General features: G+C 45.0%; 1 protein-coding gene across 3 annotated transcripts in view; it reads right to left on the bottom strand.

Annotated features, from left to right (window-relative positions):
• Positions 1 to 23683, bottom strand: part of tax1bp1b (Tax1 (human T-cell leukemia virus type I) binding protein 1b) — a 155360-nt gene that overhangs the window by 67192 nt on the left and 64485 nt on the right. For all 3 annotated transcript variants that reach the window (XM_072509399.1, XM_072509397.1, XM_072509398.1), the window contains exons 7-12: positions 22762 to 22852; positions 20559 to 20744; positions 11520 to 11759; positions 7635 to 7790; positions 6970 to 7081; positions 5455 to 5573 (exon numbers count right to left, since the gene is read on the bottom strand). In XM_072509399.1, coding sequence (XP_072365500.1) covers positions 5455 to 5573; positions 6970 to 7081; positions 7635 to 7790; positions 11520 to 11759; positions 20559 to 20744; positions 22762 to 22852 — 904 coding nt within the window. The remainder of the gene's footprint in view (positions 1 to 5454; positions 5574 to 6969; positions 7082 to 7634; positions 7791 to 11519; positions 11760 to 20558; positions 20745 to 22761; positions 22853 to 23683) is intronic.

Consider the following 23683-nt stretch of genomic DNA (forward strand, 5'->3'; position numbering starts at 1 on the left):
CCCCGTCTTTGTCCCTGCCTGATCTCCGTCTTTGTCCCTGCCTGGGACTTTCTTCTGGGACCTCTTTCTATCCCACTACCTGGTTCGAAAACTTCTTTGGTTTTCTCGGTCCCCCTCCCAGTGTCCTGCTTCCTGGGATATCTCACCCCAACGGCAATCCAGTTCAGATCACCTGGCCTGCAGTTTTGCACCATTTCACTTATTTTCTTCTGCACATGTGTGCAGGGCCGGTTCCCATGATAAAGATGGTAAAGGACACCAACTTCACATTTGCGGTCATTTCCCAGCCAGTGTATGCACAAGAGGACCAAAGACCCATCTGTAATAGAGTCGCAACCTCCAGTTTAAGCAAACATGTGTACTTCATACCAAAAATGGTGTTTATTGTTTGTAATTTTGAGGATGGTCTCAACTGCTGTGGTCAAATTTGTCAGTCGTCAAAAAGGAGGAGAATTTTCAGAAGTCTCATGACATCTGGTCAAACACGAGTAAGGAAACCTCTTGGCGAGAATGTACCACCCCACCCTGCATGCTGATGAATCAGTACTCCTTCATGTTGAACACCACTTGCAGGAAGCACTGATGGTAGAAAAGACACAGAATGCACTCTGGGTGGAGAATTCAAGACTGGCTCTGTAACACCACCACAGAGCGAGCTGGTCACGTCCTAAAGTCCATCGCTGTTAGACTGGGTCTGCAGAGGTAGTGAGGGAACAAACAAGAGGGAAAAACTTGATCTCATTCTCACCAACCTGCCTGCATCTATCCATGACTGGGCAGCATAGTGATTAGCACTGCTGCCTCAAATCGTCAGGGACATGGGTTCCATTCCGAGCTTGGGTGACTGTGAAGTATGCATGTTCTCCCAGTCGCTGCGTGTGTTTCTTCCCACAGTCCAAAGATTTGCAAGTTAGGTGGACTGGCCATGCTAAATTGCCCTTCAGTATCCAGGGATGTGCAGGTTAGATGGGGTTATGGGGATTGGGGGTGCTAGGTAAGGTACTCTTTTCAGAGGGCCGGTGCAGACTCGATGGGCCAAATGACCTCCTTCCTTCTGTACTGTAGGGATTCTATGATCCCATGAGCATCGGTTGAGTGACCAACGTACAACCCTTGTGGAGACGAAGTCCCATCTTCACAATGAGGATACCCTCCATTGTGCTGTATGGCACTACCACCATGCTAAATGGGATAGTTTTGAACAGATCTAGCAACTCAAGACTGGGCTTCAAGTCAAGACTTAAGACTGAGGTGCTACGTCCCATCAGCACCAGCAGAATTGTACTCAACCACAATCTGCAATTGCATGGCTCATCATATGCCCCACTCTACCATACCGTTACCCCCAAGGCAGAATTAACCCTGGTTCAATGAAGAGTGCAAGAGGGCATGGCAGGAACAACACCACATACTTAAAAATTAGTGTTCAACCTGGTGAAATTCCAACACAGGACTCCTTGTATGCCAAGTAGTATAAGCAGCGAGTGATAAACAAGAGCTAAGCTAGTCCACAACCAACAGATCTGATTGAAACTCTGCAGTCCTGCCACATCCAGTCTGAATGGTGGTGGACAATTAAACAATTCACTGGAGTAGAAGGCTCCACAAATATCCCAAGCCTCAATGATGGAGGAGGACAGCACATCAGTGCAAAAGATAAGACCGAAGCATTCGCAACAATCTTCAACCAGAAGTGCCAAGTGGATAATCGATCTCGGTCTCCTCCAGAGGTCACAGAAACCAATCTTCAGCCAATTTGATTCACTCCATGTGATATCAAGAAACAGCTGAAGGCACTGGATGCTGCAAAGGCTATGGAGCCTGATAATATTCTGGCAATAGTACTGAAGACTTGCGCTCCAGAACTTGCCACATCCCTAACCAAGCTGTTCCAGTAGAGCTACATCACAGGTATCTACCTGGCAGTGTAGTAACTTCCCCAGGCATGTCCTGTACAGAAAGCATTCCATAAGTCTACTCTTGATCGTCATGCAGCCACCTGGGTTGGCCAACTCACGATGTAAAATGGAGAACAGCAAAGGCTGCAGGGAAATTCAGCCAACAGAGGCAGAAATTAGCAGGTGCAAGTATACGGGGCGCGATTCTCCACTCCGCCGGTTGGGAGAATCGCCTGGGCCGCCAAAATTTCCAGGGACGCCCATTCTCCCAAGCGGCGGGAACGGCCCGGTCGGGTTCCGCGGGCCGCCGGCCGGAGACACCGAAAATGGCGATTCTCCGGCACCCCCGCGATTCTGAGGCCCGGATGGGCCGAGCGGCCAGGCCAAAACGGCGGGTTCCCCCCAGCGCCGTCCACACCTGGTCGCTACAGTCGTGGGTGGTGCGTGAATGCTTGGGGGGGGGGGGGGGGGGGCCTCTGGGGGGGGGGGGGGGGCGAGGGGGGTTCCTGCACCAGGGGGTACCTTAAATGTGGGGTGGCCCGCGATCGGTGCTCACTGATCATCGGGCCTTCCTCTCTGAAGGAGGACCTCCTGCCTTCCGCCGCCCCGCAAGATCCGCCAACCCGCGCATGCGCGGATGACGTCCGTTATGCGGCGCCAGCCGCGTCATTTATGCGGCGCCGCTTTTACGCGGGCGACAAGGCCTAGCGCGGGTAGATGACGCGGCCCCGATACTGGCACATTGTCAGGGCCGGAATCGGTCGGGACCGTTCCGCGCCGTCGTGAACCTCGACGGCGTTCACGCCAGCGCGACCACTTCGGCGTGGGGGTGGAGAATCCCGCCCATTGTGTATTAAACTCTGCAAAAGCCCAGACAGCATCGATACAAGCAGCCATCTGCATAATAATGTAGCAGCCATCTACATACTAACGAGCGATCCCCGGGTACAATCGAAATATTTGGGATAAACAAAGCCAAGCCAGACTCCCCGGCGCCAGCAGGAGCCAACACAAAAGAGGTTAACGGATACCTCAAGACCGCCCATCGATCAGGGAACCACTCCAGTATTGGAGAAAACGAACCAAGCGATTGGAATGAAGTCCAATCACCTGGAACCAGGTACGTTCCAAAAGGCGGGAAGCCGCTGGGGACTATAAAAGTTAAGCCCCAAGTTCAAATCATTCTTCTTGACCGGGTCACTCAGCAACGCGAACCAACCTTGACAGTGACTGGTTCAACTGCCGCCAAGAGCCAGTAAGTCTCAAGTCAATGCTCGCTACGAGATAGGCGCTCCTAGCTACCAGTCCGTGCCAACTTCGAATCCCGCAGACTCAGAACCCGAACGAAATGCCATTTGTTCCCCTGACCTGGTGGGCCAGTCCGAAGCTAAGTATAGGCCTGTTAGTTGTAGAAGTAGCTTAGAAGCTGAATTTATGCATGAATAGCGATCACTGTGTATAATAAATGTGCTTGGATTTGAATCTTACTAATTGGTGTATTGGGTTATTGATCATTACGTGAACTTGAACCTCGTGGCAGTATCATAAAGATACCTGGCGACTCGAGAGCAAAGGTTATAAAACAGAGCCAATTGAACCAACCAAAAGTTAGCAACAGTCAGTAGAGTGATGGACGAGGTAATTAACTGTGCTATCAAAGGGCAGCAGGGTGGCGCAGTGGTTAGCCCTGCTGCCTCACAGCACCGAGGTCCAAGGTCCGATCCCGGCACTGGGTCACTGTCCGTGTGACACGGGGACAATGTGCAAACTCCACACAGACAGTTACCCAAGGTTGGAAATGAACCAGAGTCCCTGGTGCTGTGAGGCAGTAGTGCTAACCACTGTTCCTCCGTACCATCCCTCAGGAACAAAGCTCACCACCACCTTTTCAATGGAATTAAGGGATGGGCAATAAATGATGGTCTAGTCAGCGGCACCAATATCTCGTAAATTAAACAAAAAAGGTTGCTGGATATGGATTGGCGTGAAGCCTCCTCAGTGAATTGGCAGTTCTTTTTTTCAAATTTATAGTTACAGAGCATCAAACCAGTAGAGGAAAGGCTCATGGAAGAGCTGCGTATTTGTCATAACCTGGAGTTAACGCAGCATGGTGAAGGTATTCGATCTTCATTTCTTTGGAGGTATAATGATTTTGGACTGCTGCAGCCATTATGAATACTTTCAAAAGCTATTGAACCACTTATCACAGCAGGGGTTGGTTCACAGTTTTAGAGAAGGTTAGTTGTCTTCGATATGATTACCGAATAGATGTTTGTTTTTATAACTGAATGGTCACTTGTGGGAATTTACATGTTATTTATTGAGTCACTACGGTAGTGGTTTTCACTGAAAGGTCTAATAAATTGGATGCATTTTTTAATATTCCATTTCAAAGGATCCCCATTGCTATTGCATGGCTCCTGATGACTGTACGTAGTGCACTAAGTGAGTGGATACTGGGTATGGAGGAGGAGGGCATGAGTGGGAATGGGAGTTGGGAGGGTGAGTGGGAGAGGTTAGGGGGCTTATGAACAATGTTGGAGGGCTGAGAATAAGCCCCAGTGAACTAAGGTAGGCCTTCTAATCAGCCAACTCAGCATCTGCACTACTATAACGTTGTCTCGGGTGAGTCAGGAAACCCGAACCATGCACACCCACAACTTTAAAGTACATAAATATTGCAGGTATGGCCATAGGTGGCTGTCTCAGGTTTCTGAAGTCAGAAAATGGCCTAATTCACATTTCCAGTGCTCAACACAAAATCCAACCCTTCATCTTTACTTGGACATTATTACTGTTATCAATGAGGCCAAAACCTGGCAAATCATAGCTAACAGTATTGTTGGAACATTTTCACCATATGAATTCTAGCAGTTCAAAAAGAACCAATACCACCCCCTCCAGAGCATCTAGAAATGGACAATAAATGCCAATCTTACCATATTCTGAGAATGAAAAAAAATAGATAGGTGTATACATAAGATAGGTAGATATGATATATATGTGTATATATGATGCACATATGGTCATGTATATATGAATATGTCTATATGAATGTATATATGATATAAATGTAGCAAATATAAAATAAAATATATTCCTGTTGAAGGGGGCATTTGCCTTAGTGCAAATAACACCACAAATAATTTCCTTGCAGCATATTAAAACAATGTATCTGTGCATGCATGCTTAATACCATAGCATTCTAAAAAGGCTGTGTGTACAACTTGGAGCCTTAAACTCATGACACCATATTCCAATTGGGAAAGCGTCCTGACCAAACAATCAGACTCTGATTCACCAGAGACTTTGGACATTTTCCAATTAGATTTTATGGCCTTAAAAGTTAAGAATTCCACCTTGCCAGCCAAAAAAAATGCAGCATGAATTAAAATGCATAATCTCCAAAACAGGTTAACAGCCAACTTTTCTTTACCGATTTCCAACTATATTACTTAGAACATCCATGATGCTACGAACAATTTTTCAATTCCCAACCAACTTGTAACATGTGGCAAGGTTTTATGACACCAGCTCTGGCAACTGTTTTACTTACAGTCAACATCTGTTTGCATTTCTTGTACATCTCAGTTTTCTCAGTTATTTCCTTACTCATTTTACTTATTTGTGTCTGCACCAGGAGATCAAATGTATGGTCGAATGGAGCCGGCATGACTGTAGGGAAAAGACCAAGACGTTTACTATACCACTGATAATTAAATGAGCCATAAAAAAAAATTAATCAAGTTTTAATTTGTTAATTCCCAGACAAGCAATTTATTGTTCTAAAAACCATTTTGCTGATTTAATTACAACTAGTCAATGCCAAGGCAACAGGACTTTCCAAATTCTGGCTTTTAGCTAGCAGTTCAAACATGCATTTAATTCAGTAGAAGAGAAAAAGTTCTATTTTGAAAAATAATGATTTGTTGCTGTTGATTTAGCTTAATTTGGCTTCCGTTGAGGGGAATAGCAAGTATTTCAGCAATACCCAAAAAAATAGAATGGTTACAGCAGAGAAGGAGACCACTCAGCCTGCCAAATCCATGCTGGTTCGAGGAGACCACTCAGCCTGCCAAATCCATGCTGCTTCTCTCAGAATGATTGACTAGGGCAATTTAAAAGAAATTTTTTTTTCCGAGTATCCAATTCTGTTTTTCCAATTAAGAGACAATTTAGCGAGGCCAGGTCACCTACCCGGCACATCTTTTTGGGCTGTGGGGATGAGACCCACGCAGACACAGAGAATGTGCAAACTCCACACGAACAGTAACCTGGGGCCGGGATTGAACCCGGGTCCTTGGCGCCGTGAGTCAACAGTGGGTGCTGTGAGTCAGCAGTGCTAACCACTGTGTCACCGTGCTGCTCTTTACCAGAGCAAACTATTTCCTCGCCATTTCCTTGTAGCCCTGCAACCTTATTCCCTTCAAGTGTTTATCATAAAGTCACATACAGCTTAAAAATGTATTATCTATCTAACACCAAATTAAGCACATGGTGGTAATTTCACTGGCGGGTTGAAATGATGTGACCATTTTGTGCATCTCATCTTTGACAACCAGTTATGGACTGATGGGGCCCGCCCTGGAACACCACCAGAATCAGCTGGGAAACAGTGCATGTTTCACCTGTTTCAGTACAGAAACAACTGCCTAATCCTTGTTGGTAATCAGGGAGGTGTTTTGCTGATAATCGTCTTGGGGTAAAAACATTTTAAAAATGAATTCCACAGTTGTAAATAAAATAAAAATGCTGAGGGGAGCTATGTTTACTCATTGCTAAATAAATAGGTGAATATGCAGTCCAAGCATTAGAGAAATATTTGTTTAAAGGCCACTAAATATTAAATTATTTTGCCAGTGTCCTTATTCTTGCAAATCAGTACTTGTACTCAAGAGTGGAAGCAAATGAAAAGCTTACAAAAGATGCAAGACATCTTCCCGAAGTGTAACATATAGAATATAAAACACACACAAAAAAAAATATGAAAAAATATATAAAGGAATACTTCAGAACATTAAGCGGTGTTAATTTATCTCGACAGCTGGAGCCTAAGCAATCACAGAGATACCTGGAGAAGAATCTTGAATAAAGTCTGCTGCAGATACTGGGGGTGATTCAGTGTTTGTCCCATTATCAGTTAGCTTTTGCTTCTTAGAGAATGTTTCATTTTTCTTCTCTTCCTATTAATGTAACAATGTATGGTTAGATAACACCTTTCCTTGAAGATTATGTCTCACCTAACTAAATTATGAAATGAACAGAGGCTAAGTAATCATGAGAAGTTTATAGTATTTTCTCTCATCGCCAAGTAACTCCAACTTCAAAGTCAGAATACAGGATGACACACAGGTTGTAAAAGAATTCATACTGTAGCTTCATAAAAGGATCTGCCGATTATTAAAGTCATAATGCCTTTAATCTCCCCATTAATCTCATGCCTTCACATGCTCCTGGAACTGTGGCTTTATAGTCAGTTATATCTCTGCTGAACAACTTAAAATAAAAATATGAGCACTGCCACATGCTGTTAAATCTCTCTTCTAATATTGGACTTTATCTCAATTACTCATAATGCTTCATAGAAAACGCTTGTTGAGTTCTCAAAGCTGTCCCACTTATCCTGCCATGATGAAATTCCCACAGAGATTGGGATAGTCTTGCGATTCGCAACATGTGCAAATTATTTTAATTTGTTGCATTACCCCAGCAGTTTAAAATAAACATTATACTCACCAACTGCTCGGTGAGTTTGACAACTTGTTTTTGCAGTTTTTGACAGTCCTTGTATTTCTCTTTGTAATGCTCAGCAGCCATCTGCAACCTAAGCTTCAAATCTTCAACTTCTTTATGCAGCTCTTGCTCCACTGTATTGTCAATCACTGCAGAACCCTAATATCAATATTTGTAAAATGTTTTAAGTGCATTATTAAATACCCAAATGATGAATATTTTAATGTCATACCATGCAATGTATCATATTATTCTGCTGCTGAGGTGAATCTTCATCTCTTTAAGGCAGGAGCATCCCAAGCTTTCTGTCTTCAAGGTCTTTTTTTTTAATGAATACATTTTTTCCAATTAAGGGGAAATTTAGCGTGGCCAATCCACCTACCCTGCACATCTTTTGGGTTGTGGGGGCGAAACCCACGCAAATACGGGGAGAATGTGCAAACTCCACACGGACAGTGACCCAGAGCCGGGATCGAACCTGGGGCCTCGGTGCTTTGAGGAAGCAGTGCAAACCACTGTGCCACCATGCTGCCTTTCAAGGTCTTCATAATGATGCCTCATTGAATATACATAACATTTGGATTAACTTTCCAATTAATTTCCATTCAGCCTGTTCCATTTTGCTCCATGTGTCCACAGAAAGGATACAGATATGAACTAGATTAAACTGTTGCCTTTAAGTTGAAGTTAACTCACCAGGGTTTAAAATGTAATGTAATAGTCACATAGTGGAGCTGCTAGAACAAAGGGACAATCGGAATGTTAATGAGCTCAACTGGCTGGTAATCACCAAAATTAATAACCACACCTGGAACAACGGGGTATTTGCTGTTTTGTATCAGGTGCTTTCATAGATTATCATAGAAGTAGGTAATCACAGTTCACATCTACTCGTCGCAAAATAAATCAACTTGGCCTCGTCTCACTAACTACTAAATAGTCAATATTGCGAAGATTGGAAAAGAGCACAGGGGACTAGGTGGAAGGATCACAATATCCAATTTTCATTGTTACTCCTGCTAAGTTACAATATCATACAAAAGCAAAATACTATGGATGCTGGAAATCTAAAAATGAAAACAGGATGCATCTGTGGCGAGAAAGAGTCTATGACCTATCATCAGCGCTGGGAAAAAAATAGAAATGGAACAGGTTTTAGGCAAGTGAAAGGGGACAGGCTGGGAAAATCAGCAATGGAAAATGGTCCCTTTGGAATGCTGAAAGAGGAGATGATGTGTTATCTTTGGTGGTGGCAAACATTGTGGAGGACCAACTGATGAGTAGAGGCTGGTGGGATGGAAGTGGAACTTATCACAATTCTGGAAGGGAGGGAAAGAGATGAAAGCAGATATGTGGGAAATGGTATGGACATATTCCAGGGCCCTGTAAACCAGGCTGGCGGATTGTGAGTGGGGGCAGTGTCTACTTTGGAGGAAAAAGGAAGACATGTCAGAAGCACTGGCATGGAAAGTTGCAATATATAAATAGATATGTGATGAAGGTGGCAGAACCGGGTGAAAATGGAGTATTGAGGGGAAGCAGGGTGTGGGGAAGTGTAGTGAAGGTAACTTTGGGAATCGGTGGACATGGTGAATGTTCACTGGTCGCTCACCTCCAGAAACGGAGGCAGAGAAGTTGGTAAAGGGAGGGGAAGACTTGTGACAGTGAAGGTGGACCTTGTGACGGTGAAAGAAGGGTGGAAATTGGAAGCAATGTTCATTAAATTTTCCTCATCAGATTGAGAGCAATGGTCATTGATGTATCAGAAAAAGGGACGAAGGACAGAGCCCAAAAAGGACTGGAACAAGGAGCGTTCCATATAACCCTCAAAAAACAGGTTGGCATAGGTAAGACATGTGATTTTTTAAAACTTTTTTTAAAAAAATGAGATGTGGGCATTGCTGGCTAGGGCAGCATTTGTTGCCCATCCCCAATTGCCCTTGAGAAGCTGGTGGTGAGCTGCCTTTATGAATAGCTGCAGTCCATGTGGTGTAGGCACACCTACTGTGCTATTCGGGAGGGAATTCCAGGATTTTGACACAGCGACAGTGAAGGAACGACAATATATTTCCGAGGTGCTGCCGAAGGAACTTTGGTGAGTTTTTGCAGTGCATCTTGTAGATGGTACACACTGCTGCTACCGTGTGTCGGTGGTGGATGAAGTGAATGCTTCTGGAAGTGGGTGTCAATCATGCGGGCTACTTTGTCCTGGATTATCCACAGCAACACTTTTTCTTTGGAGGAAGTTAAGTGGATTGAAAGAAGAAGTTCTATTGTGAGAACAACTCAGGCTGCCAAAGGAGGAGGATGGTGGTGGATCAAGACTGGTTGAACCTCCGTTCAAGGAAGAAGTGGAGAGCCACAGACTACCCTTGGACATCTATAGTGAAGTGGAGACAGTTAGGAGCAGGAAACTAGAAATTGTTAAAACTTGAGAGACGGCAGCAGAATAGTCACGGATGGCGGGAAGAGACTGGACAAGGGGAATGAAAAATGGAGCCAGTTCAGTTGGGCAGGAACAGGCTGAAATGTTAGCTTTGCCAGGGCAATCCTGTTTATGGATCTTAGAAAGGAGATAGAACTGGGCTGTTCTGAGTTAGAGGGCTACGGAAGTTGGCAGCGAGGCAATCTCCAGAAAAGATGTGACAGACGTGGAACGATAGCTTGTGTTCAGTGATGGGGTCATGGCTTGTTAAGAGCAAATGTCTGGCCTCTGCGAGGTAGAGGTCAGTTTGCAGGTTTGATGACAATGTTAGATTTGAGGTTTGGGCCCCGAGGGAACAGAGTACAGCTACCTCTGAATGAGATAAGTCAGAAACAGGGCAACAAAGAAATGGAGGTTGAGACCTGCAAGCATGACTTTTCAATTAACAAAATATCACGGATAAGGGGCCAGAGGGAGGGGTCCAGCTGGAAGAAGACTATGGAGACAGGTTTAAGGACAGGGCAGGACTCTTGGCCAAGGCATTCTATACAGTGTGAAAAATTACAGCTCATGGAATAAAAGGGACAGTAGTAACATGAATACAAAATTGGCTGAATAAACAAAGCAGAGTATAACTGTCAATGGATACTTTTCGGGCTGGAGGAAGATCTGCAGTGGTGTTCCCCAGGGGTCGGTATTGGGACCCTTGGTTTTCCTAATATATACTAATGATCTAGATCTTGGCGTGGAGGGGACAATTTCAAAGTTTGCGAATGACACAAAACCCGAAAGTATTGTAACGAGCCAGAGGAATTCCAGCGACCAGATCCATAGTCTATCAAGACAGCTTTACGGGTAGTATACACCGATCTTGGGTACCTCTAGTATTTTGTGGGTAATACAAGGGTTAAATGTGTTAAATAAATATTGTTGAATTTGAACTTGTGTTTGTGGTTTGTTTCCTCGTAAATAAAGACACTCTAGGTAAAACCTTTGAATAAGTAAACTGGTTGAAAGCACCTGAGGTTTAACAGGTACATTAAAGCCAATTTAAATCAAACAGACATAAACCAACAAATAAGAAATACAATTACAATAAAGATAATTGGATCAGATTGTTTAGACTGGCCAGCTGTTTAACAGCTACTAGGCCATTTTTTGGCACCCATGCTTCAGGTCACAAGTTCACTTGTAGACTCTGATTCCAATAATGAGATTGAATTGGTCTTTGGTGAATGTGCCAGATTAGAAAGGGACTTGTGAACTTCAGATTCATTCTGCAATTTGAGAGTTTGCTTTTTCCAAAAAGACAAATTAGGGGATCAATTCGTATTTACAATATTATGCAGGAGCTCCTTTTCTATTACCTGGGGCAGTGGGATTGACCAAGAGATAGACAAAATTTCCCCAAAGATAATATCCAAATCAGAACAGAAAAATTAAGCAAATGTTATAATGCATACCTTTTCTTTTTTTGCAGCTCTTAGCACCTGTATCTCTCCCATATATTTTTTCTCAGTTTCAGCAAGTTCCTCTTTTAGCAAATCAATTTTTACTCGTGCACTGTGCAGATCACCCATGGTTTTGTCACGAATGTTGGAAGTATCAGCAAGCTCTTGAGCCATCAAAGCAATTTTCTGCTCGCTCGCTTGCACATGCTCCTCAGCTCTGCGTAGATGTTCACGAAGGACAGATATTTCATCCTGAAAATCACCAGAGTCATAGGAAAATAATTTCCAGCTGTTGATTTGGCTATTTGAACAACCTAATGGTATGGATGTTTATTGCATTCCAAATTGTAGTTGGAAAACAAAAGTTTCAGCCAACCATCAGCAATAATGTTCTTTTCATTATTCTGAAAGAACTTAAGTCATTTGATTCTTAGGATTTCTGATACTTAGAAGCTCTTTTACTTTGAGGTTATTGATTTAGCCCTGTCTCATTGCACATTACCAGGTCTAGGATAACCTGCTGCCTGGCTGTCTCTAGAATGTACTACTTTAAGAAATTGCCCTAAAAATACTCTTGTGAACATATTTTCCAGACCCCTTTGTCTGTCTGATTCTCACTCTGATAGAATTTCACGTTCAGTTTGAAAACAAGAAGAATGGGTCCATGACGAGTGTTTTGAACCTAAATATGAGGCAAAGCTGGCAATGGTGTATTGGGAAACTAGTGTCATGTCCATAAAACATAGAGGAGGTCATCAACTGCTGAAATCTAACCTTACTTTCTGCACACTTAAAAATGAATTTTGCTGGACCAAAAACATGGCTGCTACAGGTCACATGATTTTCAAGTTGGCTACAGTTCTGGAAACTTCCCAACAGTAAATACAAAGTTCATCATTGAGGAATCTCGTGGCTATCATTGTGTGGACCCATTACAATTAACGGAACAAGGGAGGAGCATGTCCCCAGCATGAATATGCAACCTGAACATGTAACAAAGAGAAAACCATTGTGATGCCTGGTTCTCTGGAAAATTCCTGCCATTGCCGGTGGAGTGGACCAAGTCGCTGTATACCAATCTCATCTTGCTGTGTCATCACCAGATTCAAAGGAATTCCATAACTCAGCTGAACCCACTTGAACCTTAACTTCGACGTGCAACGTGAAGGAACCTCACTGCACTCTAGACATTTGTGTGAATTATCATATCTTTGGTTCTTTGTATAAAAGTTGTTCCTAGTTGTAAAATGTTTTTCTTTCTTATTTCCTTCTTGTGCATTTGCGTGAGAGCCTTCAAATGTATGAATAAACAATACTTCTGATTTAACCCAGAGAGAGTTTGGTGTAAGCGGTTTTCAAAGTGACATCACAGACAGAGGATTTGGGGAATGCCACAGCTTATTTCAAAAATTTAAATATGTCTGCTTACAGATGGATGGCAAGGAAAGTAAAGGAGTTCAGTTTCATACAATCATAGAATTCCTACAGTACAGAAGGAGGCTGTTTGGCCCATTGAGTCTGCACCGACCCGTCAAAAGATGACCACGCTACCTAGGCCCAATTCCCCACACTATCCCTACAACCCTGCCCTAAGTGGCAATTTAACATGGCCAATCCACTTAGCCTGCACATCTTTGGACTGCGGGAAGAAACCGGAACACCCGGAAAAAACCCATGCAGACACGGGGAGACTCCACAGTCTCTAGAGGTCGGAATCAAACCTAGATCCCTGGCGCTGTGAGGCAGTGGTAACCACTTGTGCCATCGTCCCGCTCCCTGTATTTAAAGACAAGGTTGAAAGATAGGACAGTAGAGTTCTTTGAGAAGGATGCATTATCCAAGGCTAAATAAAGAAACTAAGGACAGTATAAAGGGAAAGAAACACTGTACAAATCTGTATAAAGATTAGTGGTAGGTCAGAAGATTGGACAGTGTTTAAGAACCAGCAAAGAGGACTTCCGGTTGTGGCGATGCGGAGCTAAGCGGCACATTTCGGCAGCTCCCGCTAGAACGGACTTTTGGGCTCTCCGGAGTTTTTTGATCAAATCCCGTGTGGGAAGGTGAAGTAAGGTCCCCCTTCCATCGTGTATGGAGGGGACTAGAAGTGGAGAGACAAAAAAAAAAAAAAAAAAAAAAAAGAGGCTTTGGAGCAGCTGCAGAATCGAGGGGGAGAAAACAAGATGGCGGAGGGCAGAGATCGAGCAGCATGGGGGCCGGACCAGCAGGAGTCTCTCAGGCGCTGCATGGAGGAGCTTAAAAAGGAGGTGCTGGCGCCAATGCTGTTGGTGATCGAGGGGCTGAAGGCGACCCAGAAGGGTCACGTATCAGGACCGACACCACTATTTCGAAATGCCAGAAGAGGCTTGGACCTTTATCCAAACGGAAAAATTGGACTCGAACTGAGGGGCTGTGGTAGTGGGGGAGATGTTGACTGTATACAGGGTTGTAAATATGGGTATAGAATGTTTCACGGGTGGGACGATGGATTGGGATGGGGGGAATAGTTTTTGAAGGGGGGGGACAGTGAGGAATGTGGGCATCGGTGCTGGAGGGAGGCGAGACTCGGGGATGAGGGAATTGCGATAAGGCCGCAACAGGAGCTGCGCCATAGGGGGCGGGGCCGGCTCAGGAAAGCACAGGCTTTTTCCCACGTTAGGGGGGGGGGGGATGGAGGAGCGCAAGGGGGAGGAGGGATTTCCACACGGCGGGGGGGGGGGGGGGGGGGGGGTCAACGGGGAGGTGGGGGAAGCCGGGGTCAGCGGGGAGGCAGGGGAAGCCGGGGTCAGCAGGAGTCAGCTGACTTACGGAAGTATTATGGGGGGAGCAAAAGAGCTAGATTTGGATCGAGCGGTGGGGGGAGACACAATAGGGTTGCTGCTGCAATGGCCGAGGGGGAACTGAAAATGGACGAGGAGAGGGACCAACGCCCGCTATGACGGTTGGATGTGGGACTGCTGGCAGACGAGGAAGTGTGCGGGAGGGTGTGGGGGTGCATCGGAATGTATCTGGAGGCCAATGACAACGGGGAGGTGCAGGTGAGAGTAGTATGGGAGGCGCTGAAGGCGGTGGTCAGGGGAGAATTAATCTCCATCAGGGCTCATAGGGAGAAGAGAGAGGGCAGGGAAAGGGAGAGGTCAGTGGGGGAGATTTTAAGGGTGGACGGGAGATATGCAGAGGCCCCTGATGAGGGACTACTCCGGGAGAGGCAAAGTCTCCAGACGGAGTTCGACCTGTTGGCCACCGGGAACGCAGAGGCACAGTGGAGGAAGGCACAGGGGGCGATGTATGAATATGGGAGAAGGCGAGCCGGATGCTGGCACATCAGCTCCGTAAGAGGATGGCAGAGAGGGAAATAGGTGGAGTCAAGGATGGAAGGGGAACTACGGTGCGAAGTGCGGTGAAAGTGAATGAGGCATTCAAGGCCTTCTACGAGGAGCTGTATAGGTCCCAGCCCCCAGGGGGAAAAAGAGGGGATGCGACGATTCTTGGACCAACTGAGGTTCCAGAGGGTGGAGGAGCAGGAGGTGGCTGGTTTGGGGGTGCCAATTGGGGTGGAGGAGCTGGTTAAAGGACTGGGGAACATGCAGGCAGGGAAGGCCCTGGGACCGGATGGGTTCCCGGTGGAGTTCTACAGAAAGTATGTAGACCTGTTAGCCCCGTTGCTGGTAAGGACTTTCAATGAGGCAAAGGAGGGGCGGACCCTGCCCCCGACAATGTCGGAGGCGCCGATCTCTTTGATCCTGAAGCGGGATAAGGAGCCACTGCAATGTGGGTCGTATAGGCCGATCTCTCTCCTCAACGTAGATGCTAAGTTGCTGGCAAAAGTGTTGGCTACGAGGATTGAGGACTGTGTCCCGGGGGTGATTCACGAGGACCAGATGGGATTTGTAAAGGGCAGGCAGGTAAATAACAATGTGCGGAGGCTACTGAATGTGATTATGATGCCATCGGTGGAGGGAGAGGCGGAGGTAGTGGCAGCTGTGGACGCGGAGAAGGCCTTTGACCGAGTAGAGTGGGAGTATCTCTGGGAAGTGTTGAGGAGGTTTGGGTTCGGGGGAGGGTTTACTAGTTGGGTTAAGCTCCTGTATAGAGCCCCGGTGGCGAGTGTGGTTACGAACCGGCGGAGGTCGGAGAACTTCCGGCTGTATCGAGGGACGAGGCAGGGGTGCCCCGTGCCCCGTCCCCCCTGCTGTTTGCATTAGCAATTGAACCTTTGGCCATGGCGTTAAGGGAGTCTGGGAAATGGAGGGGGTGGTCCGAGGGGGAGAGGAGCATCGAGTGTCGCTGTATGCAGACGACCTGTTGCTGTATGTGGCGGATCCAGTGGAGGGGATGGTTGAGGTCATGCACATCCTAAGGGAGTTTGGGGACTTCTCGGGCTACAAGCTCAATGTGGGAAAGAGTGAGCTCTTTGTGGTGCATCTGGGGGATCAGGGAAGAGGGACAGACGACCTACCGTTGAGGAGGGCAGAAAGGAGCTTCCGATACTTGGGGATCCAGGTAGCTAGGAGCTGGGGGGCACTGCACAAACTTAATTTGACGCGGCTGGTGGAACAGATGGAGGACGACTTTAAAAGGTGGGACATGCTGCCACTCTCGCTAGCGGGCAGGGTACAGTCAATTAAAATGGTGGTCCCGAGGTTTCATTTTGTACTCCAATGCCTTCCAATTGTGATCACCCAAGGCCTTTTTTAAGAGGGTAGGCAGGAGCATTATGGGATTTGTGTGGGCGAGTAAGACCCCAAGGGTAAGGAGGGGGTTCCTGGAGCGTAGTAGAGATAGAGGAGGACTGGCGTTGCCGAACCTGGGTGGCTACTACTGGGCAGCCAACGTGGCGATGATCCGTAAGTGGGTGATGGAGGGAGAGTGGGTGGCATGGAAGAGGTTGGAGATGACGTCCTGCAAAGGAACAAGCCTGGGGGTGCTGGTGACGGCACCGCTGCCGCTCTCGCCGACAAGGTACACCACGAGTCCGGTGGTGGCGGCAACGCTAAAGATCTGGGGGCAGTGGAGACGACATAGGGGCGCAATGGGAGCCTCGGTCGGTGTGGTCCCCCATCAGGGATAACCATCGGTTTGTCCCAGGAAGGATGGACGGGGGGCTTCAGAGCTGGCATCGGGTAGGGATTAGACGAATGGGAGACCTGTTCATCGATGGGACGCTTGCGAGCTTAGGGGCGCTGGAGGAAAAATTTGGACTACCCCCGGGAAATGCCTTCAGGTACATGCAAGTGAGGGCATTTGTGAGGCAGCAGGTGAGGGAATTCCCACTGCTCCCGGCACAGGGGATTCAAGACAGGGTGATTTCGGGCGTATGGGTCGGAGAGGGAAAGGTGTCGGCGATATACCAGGAGATGAAAGAAGAGGGGGAGGCTTTGGTAGAGGAGCTGAAGGGTAAATGGGAAGAGGAGCTGGGGGAGGAGATTGAGGAGGGTCTATGGGCTGATGCCCTAAGTAGGGTTAATTCCTCTTCCTCGTGTGCCAGGCTTAGCCTGATACAATTTAAGGTTGTGCACAGAGCGTATATGACGGGGGCGAGGCTGAGTAGGTTCTTTGGGGTGGAGGACAGATGTGGGAGGTGCTCAGGAAGCCCGGCGAACCATGTCCATATGTTTTGGTCATGCCCAGCACTAGATGGGTTCTGGAGGGGAGTTGAGAGAACAGTATTTAAGGTGGTGAAAGCCCAGGTCAAGCCAAGCTAGCACTATTTGGAGTAGCGGACGAGCCGGGAGTGCAGGAGGCGAAAGAGGCCGGAATTCTGGCCTTTGCGTCCCTGGTAGCCCGGCGAAGGATCTTGTTCGTGTGGAAAGATGCGAAGCCCCCCAGTGTGGAAACCTGGATAAATGATATGGCAGGGTTTCTCAAGTTGGAAAGGATAAAGTTTGCCCTGAGAGGGTCTGTGCAGGGGTTCTCCATGTGGTGGCAACCGTTCCTAGACTATCTCGCAGAGCATTAGATGGAGTTCGGTCGACAGCAGCAGCAACCCGGGGGGGCACCTGAGCAAGAAAATACATAAACGATCCGGAAAACTGATATGTATGTACGGGAGGAATCCAATGTACAAAGTTCTCTATCATATTGATTTGCCATGTTTATGTCTTGCTATGCGAGTTTTCTCTTCTTTTTTGTTATGGGGTGGGGGGGGGGGGGGTTGTTTATATGGTTGAAAATGTTGTTAAAAAATTCTTAATAAACATTTTTTTTTTTTTAAAAGAACCAACAAAGAATGACTAATAAGATAATAAAGAGGCAGAAAGCAGAGTATGAGAGAAGGTTTGCTAACAATATAAAACACGATAGTTTCCCTAAGTATTGGAGTAGAAACAGTGTCTAAAGCTAGTGCTAGTCCTCTACAACTGTGAGCCTGGTGGTGTGGAGGCAGTGAACAGATAATTTGCACTCGCCTTCATGGTAGAAGACTTAGAAAACGTCCCAAAAATAAATAAAAATCAAGAGGTGATAGTGAGGGATGAATATAAAACAATGACCATCACCAGGCGAAAGGTGCTGGGAAAACTATTTGACCTAATTGCTGACATCCCTCTGCATACTAGGATGTTAAAAGAAAAACGGAGGTACTAATAGTAGTTTACTCAAGGTTATAATCTACCAAAATTGCTTAGATTCTGGAAGAATTCCAGCAGATTTGAAAATAGCTAATCTAACTCCTTTATTTAAGAAAAGAGGAAAACAAAAAGTTAATTAGCCAAATATCTGTTGTAGGGCTGGAGTCCATTATGAAAGGAGGTTATAGTAGAATATTTAGAAATTCATGATAATAATAATCTTTGTCACAAGTAGGCTCACATTAACACTGCAAAGAAGTTACTGTGAAAACCCCCTAGTTGCCAGACTTTAGCACCTCTTTGGGTACACTGAAACCAATGTTCAAAATAAATCCAATGGCAACCAAGTGTACAGAATGCATTTAGATCTTATATTAATAGTGCATAGGCTATGAATGCATCTTTTATATACACTTTTTTTGAGAACTATCATTCAAATATTTAGATTTTTTAAATATTGCCTGTCCAGAGTGCAATAAGTTGAAGACGAGAGTTTATCACAAGATTCTGAAATAGTTTTAAAGGGTAGAACCTGAGAGGACAAAAGCAAATTACTGCAGATGCTGGAATACTGGGCAATCTCAGCAAGTCTGAAACATCTGTGGAGAGAGAAAAAAGCTAACATTTCAAGTCTGGGTGACTCTTTTATTAGTGTCACAAGTAGGCTTACATTAACACTGCAATAAAGTTACTGTGAAAATCCCCTAATCGCCACATTCCACTGCCTGTTCGGGTACACCGATGGGATAATTCAGAATGTCCAATTCACTTAACAGCACGTCTTTCGGGCCTTGTGGGAGGAAACCGGAGCGCCTGGAGGAAACATATGCAGACACGGGGAGAATGTACAGACTCCGCACAGACAGTGACCCACAGCCCTTGTGCAAGGGAAATCCGGTTTAACTAATATATCAAGAGGTTTGTTTTTCTAAAACAAAGTTACATTCGAAGCGAGTAAAGCGGAACTGGTGATGTGATGTACTCGAGATTTCCAAAAGGAATCTGCCAAGTTGCCACAAAGATTCTTCTAGAATATCTTCTTCTTCGGCAATCACTCGCTAATGAATATGATTGTCCACCTTAGAAACTCCACGTTGCTGGTCATGGGTTCGGTTGGTTCTTGCACGGCTGATAAGCCCAGTCCTAGAGCTTCATCTTCAACCGCACACTTGGCAGGTGTTTCCACGAGGTGGGATCGGTCCTTGGACTCCAAATTACTGGTATTCCCTTCTCAGGCTTTTCCATGCCTCCTCTTGCCATTGGGTGTCCTCAAAGAATTGTGTGCCTTCAATCAGGTTTCCCCAAGTAGGTCGCCCAGGCGTTGATTTATATGTTGCAATTTTTAAGGTCAGCCTTCAGGGTGTCTTTGAAGCACTTCCTTTGTCCTCTTGTTCAGAAGCCTTCCTCGAGTTGGGCAAAGAACATTATGCTTCGAAAGTTGGGACTCGGAAATCCTAAGCACATGGCTAACCCAGCGGAGATGGCTTCAGACTATCATGGCCTCGATGTTGATGCTCTTGGCTCCTTCAAGGTCACTGATCTTAGTACACCGGTCCTCCTAGTTGATGCGGAGAATCAGTCTCAGACAGCATTGATGGCACCTCTTCAGGGCCTTGTTGTGGCATCTGTATGCAGTCCATGTTTCTGAGCCTCATAGAAGAGTTGGGAGGATGACTGCCTTGTACACGAGGATCTTGGTGTCAGCACAGTTGTTGCTGTCGTGAAAGACTCTCTTCTTTAGGCGGCCGAAGGAGGTGCTTGCGCATTTGATACGATGTTGGATCTCCGCATCAATGTCAGCCTTGGAAGAGAGTGGCTCCCCATGTATGGAAAATGTTCCACATTTGTGAGGGCTTCTCCATTGATCTTGATGAAAGAGAGACTGGATCTTGCCCTGGGGCAGGTTGGTAAAGGATTTGAGTCTTCTTAAGGTTGAGACCGGTTCTTTGGTATGCTTCAACGAAGGTGTCAAGCATAGCTTGGAGATTCTCTTCCGAGGCAGTAGAGAAGGCGATGTCATCCGCATACTGTAGCTCCACGAGCGATGTCAGTGGTTTTCTTGGGTTTCAACAACATTTTTCATCCATCCTGTAGATGTTGTCCACTCTACTGGGATGTCTGTTCTTGACAAGGTGAAGGATGGTGGCGATGAAGATGAAGAAAAGGGTGTGGCCGATAATATATCCCGGCTCGACACCGGTCTTGATCTCGGGGGCTGACTAGGCGTCCAAAACAACTGCATCACCTTGTGCATTTGTTTCATAACCATGTAGATAATCGTTAATTTTACGACATGTACAAATAAACTACTAATTATTTATGTTACACCGTAGCAAAGCAAATCACCACAATGCATGATCCCAGCACTTGTACGAACATAATATTTCCCCAAGTCACATGACAAAGCAAATGGGAAAATTTAAAATGCTGGTAATAATCTATTGATGGTTGAGGCACCTGAAGAAGTTTCAAATGTATTTCTTACCATGTTAGAAGAGTTAACTAACATTTCCTTTTGCAATTTTTCTTTTTCTGACAAACATTGCTGCAGTCTTCCCACTTCTTCCTTGAAATGGGCCAGTATGTTCTCTTTACTCGCGTCTAAGTTTTTAAGCGAATGCATCTCCGTGACCAGCTTTGTGTTTTCAATTTCTGTATTCTTTGCATGAACCTGCAAATAATTACAATTAGTCAGAAAATTTACTTTTGGTTAGATAGCTAGTATAAATCAAATACCTTGCAGTTGAGCATTTAAAATCTAAATTAAATGTGAAAAGCAGCATCATGCACACATTTTTAAAGTGACTTTCTACAAATTGTTTCAAAACAGACAGCAACAGATTTGAATGGTGAATAGGTAAAAATCCATATTAAGATAATGGAGCTTGAATACCTTCCTGAAAAATATTGCAGCACAAAATCTGAATGTGAATATTAGAAGCATAAAATAAATCTCTAAATATTATCTGATATACAGGTTTGATATTTATTTGAAAGAACAAAATGACATTTCAAAACGGAATGCGAAGACATAGCCACAAGAAGAGTTTAGGACGGGTGACCAAAAGCTGAAGTGGTATTTTAGAGGAGAGAGTGAGGTGACTTTTACGGAGCTTATTCATGTACCAAACCAGGCATCAAATTCACACATTAAAATATTAAAAAGGCACGTCTGGAATAGCTAACAAAATTAGCAAAGGTCAATGGTTACTACTGTTTAGGCCAGTGTTTAGCAACCCTTTTGCCACTTTTGCCAACCGGCCGACCTTCATGACCCACCAAACTTTGTGACCCATGTCACATTCGCTTATCTTTATTGCAAAAGGGGAGCCAGCTTGGTCCTCATGATCTATCAGGAATCCGGTTTAAAGAAGCAGAGGGTAATGTGCATATCAGGTGCAGTCATCAGCCTGTGCCGTCTTCACCTTTATGAAAAACGGAAAATCCAACCTCGCACATGTGGTCGTCATGAAGGGCAAAAGCAATTCTCCTCACTGGACACTCCTGGGAGATGCTACACCATAATGCTGACAGTCTCATGGGCTTTGGTGTGTTTTTAATGTGGTCAACTACAGGAGCGTAGTCTTTTAATGTGAAGTCAGTTCTAACTTAATAACCGACTCTGGGATCTCAACATCAGAAGGAATTTTTCACTTGCTACTTCTCTTTCAAAATCTGAAGTTTCTCCTCTAATTTGCCAGTACTTCTCTGCATATAACACACATGGGCTTAGCATCCTTATTTGCATTTGCACAATTTACAAAACCATACCTCAAGAAATCATCCCTGTACTGCTTTGTTCCAGAGATAAGTTTCTTCTTTGTAGGCTGTTAACCAGAGGCTCTGGAACTAACACTAGCACTACTTTGTCCTGTGCTGGACTCTCCTGAGCAGCTCCCCAGCAGATTCTATTGTGAGATCCTGTCCAATAGGTAAACTGCCTATTTAAGTCTCTGGCCGTCTCTTTTCATCGTCACAGTTCTCATCACTTTCTTGCGAGCAGTTGGAAAATGGAAGCAACACTGCTCTGTAATTCGGCACCAAAAGCATGTACCTGGAGGACACTTGACATCAAGCGTGACCTGCTCTCTGCTGCTACTTCTGGCAGCAAGGCTCCACACAGCCCCATTGGTCCCCACTCCCGATATAAAAGCCAGTCGCGGCTGCTGGGCGCTTCTCCCATGATCAGGACCACCGCGGGAACGGCACGACCAATTGCTCCCGACCCTCCTGACACCCGCCTGAGACCCACCCGCGGGTCACGATTCGCACTTTGAAAAGCCTGACTTAGGTGACCTTTCACTGGAACTACTTTTGAAACAGATTGGCTGAGAACTATTCAATTTCAGGACTCTGTGGTCCTAATACCAACTCTTGCCTTTGTAAAACTACCTTGCAAAAGATGTGAAGTCCATTTGCATCCAAGTGCACAGGAAATCAGGACAGGGGAGAACAGGGTGGAGATAGTTCTGGATCCTTTAATTCATGTCTTAGGATGTGCAGAATTTTGAACTTTTGGTTGATGTGTTCAGGGTTAACCAGATTATCTTGGAGGCATAATACTGGGATTACAATACTGAATTCTTGATTTCATACAGTGTAAGCAAAGTGTTGGCCTTTCTTGCCTGCATGGTCATTGCATCTAACAGATTTTACGACAGGGAACTGAAAGCGATTACACCTATTACCTTGTATAGCTCTTTCTCATCCTTTTCATTCTTCAGCTGTAATTCCAGTTGTTCTTTTTCAACAATTAGTCTCCTCAGTTTGTGTTTTATGCTGGGGAAAACAACTTTACATTTAAGCTAGGTCACAATATAAATCTCAAGAAAATACAATTGACATATAAATATGACAATTTACAAAACTCTAGCACTATTTTTCATTCCAAAAAATAAGACTTGCCCTCATGCAGCGCTTCACAGCATGCATCTTCAACACTCTAGTTTGACACAAATTTACAGTGCCACAAAAGAACTTTTATTGAAATTTGATAGAACAAACAAAAGTCATAACTTTAGACTTCAAGATGCATAAAACATATGCAGGAAAAGTCTGGTATGTTTTATTGCAATATAATACATGTGTTGCCATTTTAGCACCTTGTTTTTTTTAAATCTGTCAAGATGTTTGCTGCAAAGTGGTAAAATAACAAGTCGTTTCTACTTTTCCAAAAATTTTGCAACACAACAGGCAGCCAGCCGTCAGACCCACTGCAACATTATAGCCTAAATGTCAAGGTAACTTGGCTATTTTTATAATACAGCAAGTTTACTAAAGCAATACATCACCTGGCCAGCATGAGATAAAGATATAGCATATTTTTTTTTTATAAATATATTTTATTCAAAAAAAAATTTTCGCCAAACAAAACAGTACAAACATTTTTCCCTTTTACAACAATAAAACAATATAAATAATAGTGACCGTTTTTAACAAATAAATAAATAATATATTAACTAAATGGCAACTGCCATAACAAAATATTAACTCTCCCAAATAATAAAGTCAAACAAGCCAATATACATATCCAAGTACAAATATCCATACAAAAACACCCCTGAGGACCCACCCGAGCCCTCCCCCCACCCCTCCCCCCCTGGGTTGCTG

Source organism: Scyliorhinus torazame, chromosome 6, assembly GCF_047496885.1.
Source record: "Scyliorhinus torazame isolate Kashiwa2021f chromosome 6, sScyTor2.1, whole genome shotgun sequence".
In the NCBI taxonomy this organism is placed as follows: Eukaryota; Metazoa; Chordata; class Chondrichthyes; order Carcharhiniformes; family Scyliorhinidae; genus Scyliorhinus; species Scyliorhinus torazame.